Source organism: Podarcis cretensis (assembly GCF_951804945.1).
Source record: "Podarcis cretensis genome assembly, chromosome: Z".
NCBI classification, from domain to species: domain Eukaryota; kingdom Metazoa; phylum Chordata; class Lepidosauria; order Squamata; family Lacertidae; genus Podarcis; species Podarcis cretensis.
Genome location: NC_137184.1, coordinates 1141124 through 1159115, shown reverse-complemented (window position 1 = coordinate 1159115; position 17992 = coordinate 1141124). Strand labels below are relative to the sequence as shown.

Genomic DNA, 17992 nt, shown 5'->3' with positions numbered 1-17992 from the left:
GTTGCTGGAAACAAAAACAAAAAAGTGTGTGTGTGTTTGTGTGTGTGTGTGTGTGTGTGTGAGAGAGAGAGAGAGAGAGAGAGAGAGAGAGAGACCTTGTGCTCAAATCCTGCTTGTTGGTCTCCCACAATGGGCATCCTGTTGGCCACTGTGAGAACTGGATGTTGGGTTAGATGGGCTATGGGCCTGATCCAACAGGCCCTTATGTTCTTAAGTGTTACATCCCTAACAAATGTAGCAAGAAATGTGGCTAATCAGGCTGATTTCTATGGCAATCAGTACAACCCTATGAATTTTTATTGGCAAGCCATCCCCACTGCGCTCCATGGGGCTTAGTCCCAGGACAGTGTGGACTTGGGGCACAGCCTACAAACAGTCTTTGTCAGCACGAGTTGCTTAGACATCATCTGTGGCTTCGACAGACTGAACCAGTTTCCATCACTGCATCATGTATTCAGTTCTCAGTTGTCCAGATACATTGACCCTGTACATGGTCGCTTGACGAAACCCAGTTGGATTCTTTCTTTGGAGGTTCCTGGAGGCTGTCTCTCCAGGATGGCTAAGCTGTCCAGACAGCAGTCCTTTCACACAAAGCCATGGGAATCAAGTCCCTCTCCCTTGGAGGCAACTGTAGGAGAGGGCTGCTTTCGTCCATCCCAAAAAGACATTGGAAGCAAGCTGCTTGCTAAAGGTTAAACAGACTATGCTACCCTCTAGGCTGCGAACAGTTTAAAAGGGCTGGAGTGTCACACATCATAGCCAAACGTTACTGATGCCAGGGCTCCCTGTAGAATTAACCACTGGGGGCCAAATTCAGCAATTTTCCGGGCCTTAAGATGACCTGGAGAAAAAGTGTGGACAATGCCAGGCTTGTCAGCTTCAGGAAATTGCTTATCATCACCTGTTCTTCCATTAATATCCTACCTTTCCTTCAAGGAGCTCAGAGTGAGATGCATTTCATATTCACAACAACCCATAGAGGACTGAGGTAGATTAGATGGAGAGAGACGCAAGCAGCTCAGTCACCCCAGTGAGAGCTTTGTGGCTAAATGGGGCTTTGCACCTAGGTCTTCCCAGCCCTAGTCCAACATTCTAGCCACCAAGCCAAGCTGCTGGCTCTCAAAAGATGGAGCCAAGCTTTCTAATAGAAGAGGCCAAAGACTTGTTCTCTGCTGCTGCTGCTGCTGCAAGAAGCAAGAGTAGATACAGGGGAAACTTGAAAAATTAGAATATCGTGGAAAAGTTCATTTATTTCAGGAATTCAACTTAAAAGGTGAAACTCATATATGAGATTGACTCATGACGTGCAAAGAGAGATGTGCTTCTATTTCTCAGAGGTCCAATCTTGCTCCATTTGCAATCCTTGTTTCGCTGATTTCATTGAATATTCTAATTTTCTCAGATGGTTAATTTGGAGTTTTCATCAGCTGTACGCCATGATCATCACAACTGTAACAAATCAAGGCTTCACATATCTCGCTTGGCATGTCATGAGTCTATCTCATATATTAGTTTCACCTTTTAAGTTAAATTACTGAAATAAACAAACTTTTCCACAATATTCTAATTTTTCAAGTTTCACCTGTATAACAAATAACGGCTTGACATATCTCGCTTGGCATGTCATGAGTCTATCTCATATATTAGTTTCACCTTTTAAGTTGAATTACTGAAATAAACAAACTTTTCCACAATATTCTAATTTTTCAAGTTTCACTTGTATACTAGGCTTAAGTTACAGGATGGAAGATTCTGAATGAACATTGTAAGAAACTTTAACCAAACCTTAGGAGGAACGGTTGAGGTAGCTGGGTAAGTTTAGCCTAAAGAAGATAAGACTGAGAGGTGATATGATAGCCCTCTTCAAATACCTCAAGGGATGTCACACAGAAGATGGAGCAGGCTTGTTTTCTGCTGCTCCAGAAGTTGGGATCCAAACTAGTGGATTCAAATTACAGTGGTGCCTCGCAAGACGAAAAGAATCCGTTCCGTGATTCTCTTCGTCTAGCGGTTTTTTCGTCTTGTAAGCAAGCCCATTGACGGCTTAGCGCTATTAGTGGTTTAGCGGCTTTTAGCGGCTTAGCGGATAAGCGGCTTAGAAAAGGGGGGGGGAGGGGAAAAAAAGTCAGAAAAACTCGCAAGACATTTCATCTTGCGAAGGAAGCCCATAGGGAAATTCGTTTTGCGAAGCGCCTCCAAAATGGAAAACCCTTTCGTCTAGCAGGTTTTTCGTCTTGCGAGGCGTTCGTCTTGCGGGGCACCACTGTACAAGGAAGTGAGTACCCACTAAACATTAGGAAGAACTTTCTGACAGTGAGAGCGGTTCGATTGTGGAATGGATGGCCTCAGAAGGTGGTGGGCTCTCCTTCTTTGGGGTTTTAAAACAAAGGTTGGGTGGCCATCTGTGGGGGATTCTTTAGTTGTGGTTCCTACTTTTCAGGGGGTTGGACTAGATGACCCTTTGGGTCACTTCCAGCTCTACAGTTCTATAATTCTATGTTAACAGCAGCTCCACAATGAGTTGGCAATTAGGTACTCTCCCCCCCTCCCCGCAACCTAACCAAGAGAAGCAGAATTATTTAAAAAAACAATTAAAATGTATGCAAATATGTTTCTGGGATATCTACTCATGATAGTTTTCTTCTTAGGCTGCTGTGTTGCAGGAATTCTCTTTAAGCACAGAGTCTACCCTCTCAAACTAAACCATGAAATAATGGTATGTGTGCTTTGTATGCCTGGTAAAGGTAAAGGTACCCCTGACTGTTAGGTCCAGTCGCGGACGACTCTGGGGTTGCGACGCTCATCTCGCTTTATTGGCCAAGGGAGCCGGCGTACAGCTTCTGGGTCATGTGGCCAGCATGACTAAGCTGCTTCTGGCGAACCAGAGCAGCGCACGGAAACGCCGTTTACCTTCCCACCGGAGCGGTACCTATTGATCTACTTGCACTTGGACGTGCTTTCGAACTGCTAGGTTTGCAGGAGCTGGGACCAAATAATGGGAGCTCACCCCGTCGCAGGGATTCGAACCGCCGATCTTCTGATCGGCAAGTCCTAGGCTCTGTGGTTTAACCCACAGCGCCACCCACATCCCTAAGCCTACAGCACCCAGTATTCCCAGGTGGTCTCCCATCCAAATACTAACCAGACCTGACCCTGTCTTAGCTTCTGAGATCTGACAAGATCAGGCGTGTTCAGGGTAGTATGGCCATAGACTGTATGACTGGTGGTGAGTCACAAAAAACATATAGGGTTCTCATAAGATACCCAGACCTGCAAGTGATGGTGGCAGAAGTGGGGGTGCAAGGTTCAAGCCACTGCAAGTAGAAGACACACAACATCTGGTGAAGAAGACCCCTCCTTTAAGGGACCCTGAGCAGGAATGTTGTAAGCACTAGAGAGATGACAGAGGTGCTCATTTCTTGGCCATTCAACTGAAGCCTGGGGTGGGAAGACTGGCCCACCCTTTTCTTCTTCGTGCAGCACCTAGTTAAGCTGGTTGGCCGCAGTGAGAACAGGATGGGGACTAGATGGGCCACTGGGCTGATCCAGCAGACTCTTTTTGTTCTTACGTCACATTTTAAAAGGGGAAGAAGCTGAAAAAGGAGAGAAAGAGAGAGAGAGTGCATGCATTTACACACAGCTCTGCTCAGAGACTCCAAAACTGACCTCTTCTCTCAAAAATTTGGGCCAAGTAGGAGGAAAAGCATCTGTTGTCTCCTGATGGGGACAGTCACACAGCCAGCAGGCACGATCTGTCGTCTTACTGGCTTTTTAACCAGACAAGAACTTGCTCTGTCCTGGTTTTGCTGTTCAAAGGCTTCTTCCAATCACATCAGATTTTCTGCTCTGCAGAAGCTATGACATGAACATTCCGTGTCTTTTCAGCAAAACTCAGCAGAACAGAACCCTCACCCACTGAGCAAGCTTTTCATCATAAAGGTGCGCAGAAAGGAATGAGATTTGATTTCCCCTTTTTCTTTTTGGTGGGCCCAACAGGTGAAACCCCTGCCCTTGATGCCGTTCTCCAGCATGCTATTCTGCAGGCAATCAGCTCTTTGTGGGAACATCTGGACACGGACGTTTGTGTGCACACGCGCACACACACAAAAAACACACACTGTGCCCTAAATTTAGAGTGGGCTCATGAAAAATCTGGCACAGAAAACCAGGAAGAAAAGAGCCACCAGGCTGCTGGAGTGTCTCAAACAGCACTACTCACAAGCCTAGAGCTTACACCAGAAATGTTTTTTTAAAAGGGCAATCAGTGCCTCATTTATTCCCAGTCAAAAATAGGAAAGAAAATGCATGCTGCTAATGCAGCTCAAGTAAGAGATGCTGATGATGAACTGCAGCCAGGCAGGAGGAAGGAATGAAGGAAGGGCAGTGGCTCAGAAATGGATCACAAGAGCCCTGCCACCGTTGCTGCCACAGCGATCAGCCTCCAGCTTCCAGGAATGAGACTTTCACCTGCTCTCTTGCCTTTGCTAACAAGGCATAGCCATTCAAAGCAACTTGCTGCTTAATTTCATGCACAGTATGCAGAGATCTGTCTTATCCTTATGCAATGTCAACTCTCTACTTGTGCAGGGGGAAAGTATATCACGTTGTTGTTTGACCTAAGGCAAGAAGTTAGCACGAAAGAGAGAAAAGGAAGTGAAGGTCTAGTTCGCACATCAACTATGGATTAGTATGATGTGAACAAGCAGAAAGGAGCAACGGCTGGGCTCTGGCTCCGAGTCTCCTGCCCTCCCTGCACAGCCAAGAGGAGATGGGAAGCTTTTGCTACCACATTCGACTGACCACACTTTGCTGTGTTGTATGAACTCTGAACTGCAGTTAACGAAGCCAGTTTTGGTAACCATAGCTGGTTTGTAACTAACTGTGGTTAACATCAACCCACAGTTAAAGTATAGGTTTCTCAAATTCCTCCCTATGACTGCACAGAAGAGAGAAGAGGGAAATGGCATGAGCAGAGGTTGCGCAAAGTGACGGCTTAGTGTAGGGCTAGGTGTGGCCCAAGGATGTTGACAAGCTGCTTATGGTTCAGGCCACAAGATCCACTTGCCCACCAAGGCTTCTTTGAGCTGGTGCAGGGAGAGGAGGGAGGAGGTTAGGTAAGTGGGTCCATGAAGTGGAGGTGCTCCTAAAAGGCCCTGACATCTACTACACTTTTATTAACAGCAAGGTCACAAGACATAGGGATAACCATGGATTCTACTGAAAGGGGGAATTAGACAAAATCATGAAAGAAGAGAGATCTATCCATGGTGATTAACCATGACAGAAAAACGGCATGCCTGTATTAGGAGCTGCTGCCCTCCTGCCCCTCTTGTGGACTTCCCAGAGGCATCCCAGTTATTGTCCAGTGAGAAGATGATTGCTGGACTGCATAGGATGCTGGTCTGATTCTTCTTGTGCCACATTAGTCATGGAAACTAGGACTGGAGCACATTCATGGAACTGCAGAGCTGGAAGGGACCCAAGAGTCAGCTAGTTCAATTCCCTGCAATGCTGGAACCATTCAGACCATTGATCCATCTTGCCCAGTACTGTCTACACTAACTGGGCAGCAGCTCTCCAATGCCTGCAAGAGGGGTCTTGAAAACCCTACCTGGAGACACCAGGGATTCAACTTGGGTTCTTTTGTATGCAAAACCATGAGCTCCACCCCTGAGCTATGACCCCTCCCTTTTCAGAGAAAGCCTTCCTCCCAGAGTACCATATATTGATGAGACCTGCTGCCCTTAAGCCCTTCTTTTTGGCCTTCCCAGTGGATCCACTAAGGAACAGCTGAGCCTTTTGCCCGATTCAACAAGGTTCTTCTTCATACAGTAGTGGTCGCGCATTGTGTGAAGTATACTTGCAGGACTTAAACAGAATCAAACACGAAGGAGTGATTTTAACTAAAAACCATTACCGTAGGAAATATTTTTATGCCACAATGGGGAATAAATGCATGCTCTACAGAAGTCAAGATGCCGTGTTGGATACAGGAGGCCCCATATGGCATCAATTCCCCTCCCCTCCCCACAGTCTGCCAATACATGGGCAGCAAAAAGGGTCCAACACAATTCCAAGAGGCAGCCCACTCTCCTGGGATGGCAGGGAGGAAATCACACCGGCCTGGAAAGCACAGTTCCCTTCCAAAGCCCCGACAGCCTGGACCAGACAGAGAAATGGCAGCTATTACCTGGGATATCGCTGGGATATCCCACAAGTGAAAGGAGGATGCCTCCCCATTGTTCTGAAAATGTTTCTTATTGTACAGTATTTTGCTTTAAAAGGATCTTAAAATTTATTATTGTTGGGGAAAGACATGCAGCATTTTGAGTGCAAATGTGCCTCTGAATCTGACCTCAAAAGATTCCCCCCAGGCATCAAAAGTTTGGGAAGCATTAAGGGAAATAGTCAGATGTTGGAGTTCTATTAATATGCGCGCGCTCTCTCTCTCTCTCTCTCTCTCACACACACACAGAGAGAGAGAGAGAGAGAGAGAGAGAGAGAGAGAGAGAGAGAGAGATCTGGTGCAGCAGTGCAACCACAAAACATTGATTTGCAGATTCAGCTCTGCAGATAGTGCCCAGGCACCCGCTTACACTAATCAAACACCATGCAAACACTTTGGGCTGGCGAGGAGGAAATGCATTTTAAAATATTAATACACAAACACACAGCTTTTGACTGTTTAACATAAGCATCATTAATTACAAGTTGAGCAGGCCAGAGACGCAGAGCAGTGAAACGGTGTTCTGAGACCTCTTAGGCAGCCGTTACCAAATCAATCTTCTCTTTTAAGTATAGATAATTTGCTTCAAGTGATTACCCGCCTATCTCTTCTTCTCTCGCTCTTCCATTTGTGCACACGCACACATGCACGGCTTTCTACGCTAAATGTTCGCTCCAGCCTTCAAGTCCCAAGTCTGTTTACTTTCTGAAAAGCAGAGGCACGTGAAAACACAAGCAGTTGCTCCAGCTGTTTTCCAAACAGCCAGGACAGGGCTAGAGAATCAGAAACTGGCACAGCTACAAGAAACAGACACAGACACACGGCAACATATGTTTTGCACACAATCTGTCATCACAATGGATTCACAACTCCCTTCTCGTAGCAGAGGCTATCCCTCCCAGCTAAATGAGACATGGTTCTTAAGCTCACCCACGGCTGCTAACCTGGCATGGAGCAAATCCACATGCCTCAGCAGTTATGAGGGCTTAACTGCACTTGTTAATTCTTTCTGCTAGTAGGGAGCTCCAGCAGCTGAACTGCAAACAATACAGAGTGATCCTTCCAAACTCAGCCCCCTTTCAGCATTAGTGCCTTGCCTTATTTAACCCCAGCACACTCCTAAGTTGGCAGCTGCAGGAGTCTCGTTGCAAGAGGCAAGGCAGATGGATGCTCCATTCCTTCGTTAGTTGGGGAAAGGGATGTCCTCAGGCAATGACCTCTCCTTACTACCCCAGTGGGCAGCTAGATTAAGACCAGGCAATGACCACCAGCCGCTCATTTCTAGGCAATCCTGGGAGAAGGCCAACAGCAAACTTCAAATCTTCTTCCTTTGGCTCAATCAAAATCCTGGCTTAGAAGACCTCAGGAGTAGAGAGGGAGCTGTTTTCTACAGAGCTGCTGGTCCCCTGATCATTACAAAGCTTTGGGTTCCCCAGATGTTGCTGGACTCCAACTTCCATTAGCTCCTGCAACCACGGCTAATGGTAAGTAATGGTGGGAGTCATGGTCTAACAACAACTGGAGGCTCAAAACTTTATGAGTACCAACTTGGTCTTCAGAACTCACAGTTCACTAAGGCAGCCTCATCGTGCCCTCCTGATATTGCTGGACCACTTCTGGCACCATTGACTACTCTGGTGTAATAGGGAAAACAGGGTAAGTACAGTGTAGAAATGGGAAAGGAATCAATTCTCAAAAATCCTTGAATCAAGCCGTGTAGCAGAGATGAGTACAATGGGGAAACCCTGATGCTGCAGAACTACAGCAACAAGGTCTCTCACCACAGGCCATGCTGGCTGGGGCTGGAGGGCCACAGGTTCCCAACTTCTACCCTAGAGACAAGTTTCATACTTAGGAGTAACCTCAAGACTGGATTGTTGCATTGCATGCTGTGTGGGAGGCCTGGAAGCTGCAACTGGTGCAAAATGCAGTACAGCACCCTTCTGCTAGCATGCAACACCTTTGCCAATACACTACTGGGCCAGGCATACAAAGCCCTGATGAATTAAAGAGAGAGAGAGACTAAATAAGAAATGAAGGAGCTATGGGGGGGGGGGTATATTGGACATATGATGCAACGGGAGTGGGAAGCCCGATTTTAAGAAATTGTATTAAATTAAAGTAATTTGATTTGCTTTGTAATAATTTGGAAAATTAATAAAGATAATTATTGTTTTTTTAAAAAAAGAAATGAGAATGTAGAAGGAGGTTGGTAGGTGTGACGCAGATATCAAGAGGAACAAATGGAGCGAAAGATAAGGAAATAAAAAATGTTATTCTTGCTTTGAAGCAGGCTCTTGTGTCCCCTCTGTGCTGGCACTTCCAAACCCCTATAAACCATTTAGACCAGTGCTGTCCAAACTTTTTTCAAAGAGGGCCAGATTTAATGAAGTGAAGGGCTGTGGGGGCCGACCAAAAGGGCCGACCAAAGTTGTTGAGCTATTTTCAGGATTTAAGTTGTTGGGGGGTTTTTTGGATTTTACCCCAGGAAATAAACTGCCACAGGGGCCAAATTCAACTGACCGGCAGGCCAGATTAGGCCCCTGAAATGGACTTTGGACATGCCAAATGGTGGGATATTATTCAAAGAATCTGGACCTGGTAGCAAAAGTCTGGCTGGCATTTTTGAGAGTGGTGGCAGCTATTAGCTTACTAGTAGAAGAGGCTAACAAGATAATTTTGGGCAGTGAGATAGAGGTTTGAGTCCCACATGGAGTCCCTCAGATCTTAGGAACTGATGAGGGGAAACGGTTACACCCAGGGCAGCCGTCAAGCTATGAGTTTGCCTTGCTCACCAACCCAAATGTAACATTTAGGTGGGTAGATACACTGAACGCAGCCTCCCTCCTTCCAACTACCAGAAGCTTGGAAGCCCATGATTGTGTACAGGTTTTGAATGAAAAGATACTGATACATCCAAATTTATAGGATTTTCCATTGGAAAATATTGAAATGGAGATGTTTGTTGATGGGTCCAGTTACATGTTGGGTGGCAAAAGACGTTCAGGCTTTGCAGTGGTCACACTGGAAGAGGTTCTACACCAGGAAAGAATTTCCTCACAATACTCAGCCCAAATGGCAGAACTAATAGCTCTCACTAAGGCCCTTCAATTGGCAGAGCGAAAGCCGGCTGACATTTACACAGATAGCACATATGCTTATAACGTGGTACATGCCCACTGACTTTTATAGAAAGAGGGGGGGGTTTGTAACTGCCTCAGGGCAGCATGGAGCCCATGGTGAGCAGATCATTGCTCTATTAGAGGCACTGCTCTTGCCAGCAAAAATAGCAGTAATGCTCCTATTAGCACATGGGAAATGTGCCAATACAGAAGGGAATAAGAAGGCTGATGCAGCCTCAAAGATGGCAGCTCGCTTGCCCACTATCACACAATATCCTATTCCCAGAGAACCACCAGCATATTCACAAACAGGGATGAAGGTGATGAATTGTTGGCTGGTTGGTGGGTTTTTCAAGATGGTCGTTTATTGGTGACTACACCCCTTCTCAGACTTTTACTGAAAGAATTACATTCCAAAGCCCAAATGGGAGTTGAGGCTCACCTGATGGCAAGGACTATAGTGGCTTGAGGGCTGTTCATGGAGGCAAACTCTATAGTCTATGGCTATGATGTTTGCCAGCAATCGCACATGGCAGGAAAGAGACCGACAACCCCCCCCCCCCGCACCAATAGGAAGTCGCCCATGGGCCCAGTACCAATGGAAAGACTGTCAGTGGACTTTGCAGAATTACCACCCAGTAACAGATACAAACATATATTGGTGTTTGTGGACCAGCTCACTGGATGGGTTTAGGCATTCCCATGCCGCAACTGTACAGCTCAGGAAGTAGTCAAGAAACTACTTGAAATAATTCCTAGATTTGGAGTACCAGCAGTTTTGGATTCAACTCAATGGACACACTTTACAGCTCTAATAGTTAAGGAACTCTCAAGAGCTTTAAACTCTCCCCATCATGTTGACCCATATTTTGACCCCCCGAAAGCCAAAAAAACCAACTGGAAAAACCCAGAAAAACTCCCTGAAACCTTACTAAAGTACAGATCAGTACAGGTCCTCAACTAACCAGCAAAAAGCAAGCAAGAAAGGAAAAATTGTTCTCTGTTTGGATATCTGAATCTGCAGTGTGTATAATGAGCTTTGAGTACCAATTCCTCATGTTCAGATAAGTGAATTTTCACAAAGTGAGCATTCAGAAAGAGGGATCCAACTGTAATAACATATTATATCACCTATTATACATTAGATATGACTCTCTCTCTCTCTCTCTCTCTCTCTCTCTCTCTGTCTATATATATATGATTATATCTTATTGCATGTTTTCATATTTTTATTTACGCCACTTGAGTTATTTTCTGAATATAAAGCAGATTGAAGAATGAGGCTTCAATAAACTTTAGCCCTTTTAGGGAGTGCATTTTAACCCACTCACTTGCCGCTGCCCACATCTGAAGGCTCCTCCTTGCTGTCCATGCTGCCCTCGGCCCGACTGGACCTGCTCATTTCATCCATCCAATCGGAGACCTGCTTGAGGGCGCACTCCACTGTGGAAACCATGTTCTGGACAGCTTCAAGTTCTTCTGGAGACGGGTAAATGGTTGAGTGCTTCATCATCACGTGCCGGTCATCGTTTGCAAACGATCGGATGGATCTCTGTTGAGAGGGTTAGGAAATAACAGGGAGAAAGAAGGTGGGAGGAGGCAGAAGAAGTTGTCAGCAGCTCTTCTTTTATGAAATGAGAGGATGGGGGTATTATTTGCAAAAGGGATGGCTGAATCAAACCTGCTGGCCATTTTAGGGCATCACACTTCTGGCAGCAGACAAACCTAACAGAACACCTGTCCAAACCTGTGAAGTTTGCTTTAAAACCAAATGAAACAAACAAATGGAATCCCAAAGCCAATGTCTACTGGCCATGTTGGCTATGCTAGGCCTCTACAGCCAGGAACAGCAATGCTTCTGAACACCAGTGACTGGAAGAAGATGCAGGAAGGGAGAGTGCTCTCGTGCTTGGGTCCTGCTTGTGGGCTCCCCACAGGGTCACCTGAGTAGTCACTGTGGGAGCAGGATGCTGGTCTAGATGGGCCATTGGCTTGAAAGAGTGGGCCTCCTCTTATGTTCCCTAAGAACTAGCAGTAGGGAGCTACCTTATCCCAAGTCTGACCACTGATCTGATTATGCCTCCAACTGTGGAGGTAAATGACAAGCAAACATTGACAGCCCTCACTTCCTCCATGGATTTGTCCACTTCTCTTTTAAAGCCATCCAAGTAGGTGGCCATCACTGCCTCCCATGGGAGTGAGTTCCATAGTTTAATAATGCACTGGAGGAGGAAGAGGAGGTGCTGGTGGTCTACCAGCAGCAATTGGTTATGGTCACCAAATGTTCAGAGACAGTCTAAATGCCATATACTGGGGAACGGCAGCAGGAGAATGCAACTGCCTCCTTGTCCTGTTTGATGTTTCCAGGGGGGATTTGGCTGACCACTCTTGGAAACAGGATGCTGGACTACGCAGGCCAGTCTTTCCCAACCTAGTGCCCTCCAGGTTTTGTTGGTTGGAGTCCCAGCTCCCACCAGCTCCAGCTGGCATGGGCAATAATTAAAGATAATGGGATGTGATTGATCAAACCATATCTGGGAGGAACCAGGTTAGGAAAGCCTGAGATAGGCCTCTGACCCAATCCTGGAGGACTTTATATCCTTAAGCAAAGGCAAGTCCAGAATTGTTCAGTCTTCATCTGTCTTCATCCCCACAAGATTTGGAGCAGGAGGAAGAGGAAGTGACCCCTCTCAGCAGTGCCCCTCCTGGCGCTCAGCTACCCTCCCTCTCCTGCCTCCGCCACCCACAGGAGAAGAGGGGAAGCAGAAGGGCACCAGAGCAATGAAAACCTCCACTCCACTGCCCTATGGCTCATGGATTCCCAGGCTGCTTCTGACTCAGATGCACTGGCAGGCAATAAATCTCTGTCTCCCATTTGCTTCTGAACTGGCACCTGAAACATGTTCTTTTCCCTTCCTTCCTTCCACTCTGTCTCTTAGCAATAACATTTGGAGGACCACAGAAGAAATCAATAGGCTTGGGATGCTCTCCCATCAGTTGACCAGCAGGAATTCATTAATTGTGAGTGTGCCACCAGCCCTGCACCCCCCTCCTGCCCGGCAGCCATTGGTCCAAAATAGATTTTAAAGAAAGGGCAGAACATGGCAATAGTTCAAGTGCAGGAAGGCACAGCTGTCTTTATCCTCTCTCTCGGCACTCTACAACCAAAAAGGGGTAAGGAGGAGTGGGGACCAAAAGCAGCATCCCTGGGATCCCTGTGACTGGGCAGGTGAGTTTGAAAGCCCACGTTCCAAGCCCACAGCAGGGGTTTCACCTTGCGGAAGGGCAGGGAAAGGGCTGGACTGAGCTGAGAGCATCAGTATTTGGTTATACAACCCAGCAGAGTTCAAGGTCGCCTGAGCCACTCTCTCAAGCAAGATAGCTGGTGCCACTTCCAGCAAAAAAAAGAGTCACGTTATTCTTGAGCGTTCTCTCCCCCCCCCCCCATGCCTTCACTCAATAATTCATAGACTGCAGCCTCCGTGCTCCCTGGGTTTTGATGATGCCCCAGCCATAAATCAAAGACCATTTTGCTCTGCTTGAGAGTGGTGCCAGACCACCTCCCTTTTAACTCAGCAGCATCTCCTCCTTCTTCCCCGGAAGCTGTTTTGGCAAGTCTGCTGGCAGGCCAGGAAGGGAGAGGGAGAGAGGGAGGAAGTCTTCCCATGGCCTCCTTCCTGCCTGCTCATTGCCCCAGCACCTGCAGCCATGGGGACCTACCATGGCTGGCTACAGTAAGCTTCAGCTCTGGTACCCTTCCCCTTCCTCTTTCTCCTTCTCCCTCCTCCGGGGTGTCTTCGCTAGGCACTGTTTCGCCTGCCAGAACCTCCTCATAAGCCTCTCAGTCGCTTGACGGCTCAGGAGGTGACGCAGGTGCAATGCTCCAGAAGTCAGACTCTGCAGCACACCTGCAAAAAAAGCACAGAGAAGGAGGAGGGGCGTGTTTCAGAAACAGAAAGCTGAAGTTGAAAGTGGTGAGAGATTGGGAACAAATCCGGAATGTGAGAATATGGGGGGCGGGGGGAGGCTCATGGGGAGAACAGAAGCCACACTGTGTTTTCAAGTAACTTTTAAAAAATTGATTTTCAGCATACAGGAAAGTAAGAAACAGTTTAATACCAACTGTTTAAAAAAAGAAAACAAAAGTTAACTGTAAGAAATAAAACTTGAAGTTGACTTTCTGGGCATGTGCATAATAAACATCTTGCATGAGTGATCTACTCTGGTAAATATATCCGGCAAGCATCTGAATCAATTTTTGAACTTTCTGTCCCATTTTTCCATTTTGGGGTCTAGGGAACTGGAAATGCTATGAAGGGCGTATGGAAACCGGCAGAACTCAAACCATCCAAATCCACTTAGAGGCTGGAGGTGGAGACTGTGCATGTTCCTGCATTATACCCTTATATCACAAAATCATACCATATATCTTTTTTAGTCTGGCCTCTAAGAACTCTTAACCTGAACGTCTAATTTTCAAGCAATGCAACGTCCCATACTTTCACATTCCACTGGAAACAAACCTGAAATATGGGGTGGGGGAGGTTTAGGGGGGAGCAGAAGCTATGCTGTTTTTGTGAAAAACAGAAGCCCCCACGGAAGACACAAGCCACTATGCACCTCCTTCGCCAACACTAGCCAGCCCAGAGAATTTACAGCACTGCCTACCCTCTAAGCTTCGGTGGTTATTCAGGAAAACAAATTCCGAGCATGAGAAATCTTCTGCGGAAATTTCTGCTGCCCTAAAATCAATGGGAGATCAGATCTGGCATGTTTGTTTGACTTCTGCTCAGTAAACAAAACTATCAACAACAAAGTATTTTATATTAATGTCTTGCACTGCATAAATATCTGAATTCCCCACCACCACCACCAACAGGAAAGAAACAGCTGAACTGAAATATTTTATCGGGAAGGAGCAGGGGAAGAATCAATAAAGTGCACTTAGTGCAGTTTAAATGTTATTTTCAAATAAATTCAACGTTTTATTTAGAAATTTGTTTTAGTGGAGCACTTTTTGTGGCCTGCTTAATTTTATTCTTACCTATTATATGCCACCAGAGTATCCTCATGAGATCCAGTGTGGCTTAGTGGTTAGAGCTCTCTAGGAGGACCCGGAGACGCAGGTTCAAATCACCATTCAGTCATGAAACCCAAGCGGCCCAGACACCACTTCTCAGTTTACCCTACCTCACAAGGTGGTTGTGAGGATAAAAAGGAGGGGTGGGGGGGGAGTACATACATCACTATTAGCTCTCTGGGGAAAAGGTGGCGATATAAATGAAACTTTTAAAAAGAAATAAATCCCTGCCGGAGCCAGATTCTCTCTCTCTCCATACAAGCATATACGCTGAATCAAAGAACTGTAGAGTTGGAAGAGCTATCTAGTCTAACCACCTGCAATGCAGAAATATCAACTAGAGCATCCATGACAGGTGTTCATGTACATATTTGCATCATATACCTGGCCTTTCTCTTGGAAGGGCTTTTACCTGCTGAAGGAATGACCCTGAGAAGGATGGCGAACGGAAAGCCCAGTGCACAGATTCTCAAATTTCGTTTGCATCCTTATAACCTGATGCCTGTTTTATCTGTAAAAGCCGTGATTTCCAGAGATTTCTAACCTTAATCAGCTGCCCTGCTTGGTCCTCACATTTGCCTTCTCTTCCCTCTCCCCCTGCCCCTCCTGCCCCGTTGCTGAATTTACAGCTGGGAAGTCTGCAAATATATGTTTTTCTGCAGAAATGCTGGATTTTGTCCGGGAGGTTTGCAAGTTGCAATTATCTTTGCTTGTTTGTCAATTCTGTTTCGCTCTGTCTAAATATGTCATTGGCCACCACCTCCCCCCACCCCATTTAATTGCTGGCATGCCCTGGCACTCTCTGTCTCTCTCTTGGTGGGTACAATGGTTTGATTATTCCCAGTCGTGGTCCAACCGCCAAAGAGTGCCTTTGCCTGCTTTCAAATCACCCCCCCCAAACACACACCATCCCCTTGTTGTTGCCAAGCAGAAGTTTATTACCTCAAATAAAGGGTTGGGGGACACGGCAAGAGAGACTGTTTGACAGACAGCAACCCAATGTATAATTATTTCATATTCAGGTCAGCGCAGCGTGCAGGCAGCTGCAAAAAGGGAGAATTCCATACTGGGAATCATTAGGAAAGGGATCGAAAACAAAACCGCCAATATCACAGCACCGCTATTCAAATCTATGGTGCGGCTGCGCATGGAACATTGTGCACAGCTCTGGCCTCCTCACTTCAGAAAGGATAGTTGTTTAGCAAAGATCCAGAGCTGGAGCAACTTCCCTCTGAGGAAAGACAGTAACCTTTTTTGGTGGGGAGGGTTTTTTATGGGGGGGGGCGGGAGCAAGAAGGGGTATAATGTAAGAGGTGTTAAGATTGTGCATGGTGTTGAAAGAGACATTTTTCTCCCCATTAAAGCGATATGCAGGTCCCTCCATCCAATCACAGTGTCAGGAAACTGTGTGTTAGGCAAGCAATTGCATAACAAGTCAACAATTCCCATTGATTCCTATGGGAAAATTTCTAATATGTTTCTGACCACCCCAAAATGATCGAATAAAACCGGGGAAACCCTCTGAAACCTTGCAAAAGGCAAACAAGGAAGGAATAAGTGCTCTCTTATTTATCCGATCTCCTTCCCTCCTTCCCACTATGGTTTCTAACGAAACGGGTGCCACAGACCAGCAAAACACAAAAAGTAAGGATTGTTTAAGGCTGCTTATCTGTTTGCAGTACTACACGCAGGTCCAGCTGCCTGGATATCTAGATCTGTGGTGTGTATAGTGAGGTTACTAATTCCTCGTGTTTGGATAAGTGAAATTACGTATAAATGAGCACCAGGCTAGCAGGACCTGTGTGTATAACCTTGTGGAGCCATCCAAATGAAACTTAAGGTCCCACATGAATCCGACTGGCCAACATAGTAACAGGATGTTGGACCAGATGGGATTTTGGCTCTCCTTATGTTAACTTTCATAAGATGCAATGGCAAATAAGTTAAGTTTTGACATCCCTGGGACTTAATCTCAGGGTTGTGAGTTTGAGCCCCATGTTGGGCAAAATAATAATGATGATGATGATGATGATAATAATAATAACAATAATAATAATAATAATAATAATAATAATAATAATAATAATTTATTTATACCCCACCCATCTGGCCGAGTTTCCCCAACCACTCTGGGCGGCTCCTAATCGAGTGTTAAAAGCAATACAGCATTAAATATTAAAAACTTCCCTAAACAGGGCTGCCTTCAGATGTCTTTTAAAGATAAGATAACTGCTTATTTCCTTCACATCTGAAGGGAGAGCATTCCACAGGGCGGGTGCCACTACCGAGAAGGCCCTCTGCCTGGTTCCCTGTAACTTGGCTTCTCGCAGGGAGGGAACCGCCAGAAGGCCCTCGGCGCTGGACCTCAGTGTCCGGGCAGAACGATGGGGGTGGAGACACTCCTTCAGCTATACTGGACCGAGGCTGTTTATGGCTTTAAAGGTCAGCACCTGCATTCATGCATTGCAGGAGGCAGGACTAAATGACCCTTGTCACAGGAGCCAACTCCCAGAGCCCAAGGCCCCTCCCAATTCTACAATTCTAGTATTGTACTATTCTGTGATTTTCTGACCTGGCACTAGAAACAGGGGTGAGGAAGAGCAACTAAGCTCCTAGCCCTAACTTTGCTATCACATCACACCCACACCCACACACCCAATAGAGTTTAATAAAACTGGCTACTGCCATCCATACAAAAACATTTGTGGTTTCATTGCATAATTACAGTGCAGCCAAAACAGCAGTGATGCCAAGCCAAGAAACCATGGTTTAGGAAGAAGCACATCCTATCTAGGAAACCTTCTGGGTGCCACAGGCCAGTAGCAGGCAGAGCAACGAATGTAAATGTTACCTTTGTACAGCGGGCTAGTTTCTGCACCACCTCTCTACCCTCCATCCAGACAACCAAGGGGCATAACCAGAGGTTCAAGGTCACAGTGAAGCCAGGCCAAACACTCAAGGGGGACATTAAGTAGGGCTGGTGTGTGGCCTAGGGAGAGTGAGTGATGCTGAATGGGAATGCAGAGTCTCAGGGGCCAGACAGAGAGGCTTGTAGGGACGTATTTGGCCCCGGCCTGAGGTTTCACACCCCGGATTTAGTGTAACAGATGGACCTGGAATCAAGGCTCATTTCTCCCTAACGAATAATGACCACTAGTCAGCCTTCAACCATTGGTGTAGGCTTAAGGAGAATGAGCTGTCTGATAATGGAATCGACTATCTCAGAAAGTGGTGGAGTCTCCTTCACTGGGGGGTTTTAAGCAGAGCTCAGGTGGCCACCTGTCAGGGGTCCTTAAGCTATGATTCCTTCCATTACAGAGGGTTGGACTAGATGGCCCTGGGGGGCCTCATTTCCAACTCTACAATTCTATGGTTCACTGGGGAGAAACAATCCACAATTCTGATTTCTGGAATCACAGTAAGTTAAACCCTTTGTGGCTTGTTTACCCCCTAGTAAGAAGACTGATGTGGGGTGAGCAGGCTGAAAATGTTAAAATGCACTGCGCGTGCAGAGTGCAGCCTACAGTGACGTGGGCTTTACAGAGAAAAATGCAAATATGCCAA

At 46.3% G+C, this 17992-nt stretch overlaps 1 protein-coding gene across 8 annotated transcripts in view; it reads right to left on the bottom strand.

The window, feature by feature from the left end:
- STRBP (spermatid perinuclear RNA binding protein) overlaps positions 1 to 17992 on the bottom strand; it is a 120145-nt gene that overhangs the window by 49458 nt on the left and 52695 nt on the right. For 4 of the 8 annotated variants that reach the window (XM_079962068.1, XM_079962071.1, XM_079962070.1 and 1 more), the window contains exons 2-3: positions 13069 to 13256; positions 10680 to 10900 (exon numbers count right to left, since the gene is read on the bottom strand). In XM_079962068.1, the coding sequence (XP_079818194.1) occupies positions 10680 to 10900; positions 13069 to 13071 (224 nt within the window). In that variant the 5' untranslated portion in view covers positions 13072 to 13256. The remainder of the gene's footprint in view (positions 1 to 10679; positions 10901 to 13068; positions 13257 to 17992) is intronic. The other 4 variants (XM_079962064.1, XM_079962065.1, XM_079962066.1 and 1 more) reach the window with 1 other exon arrangement.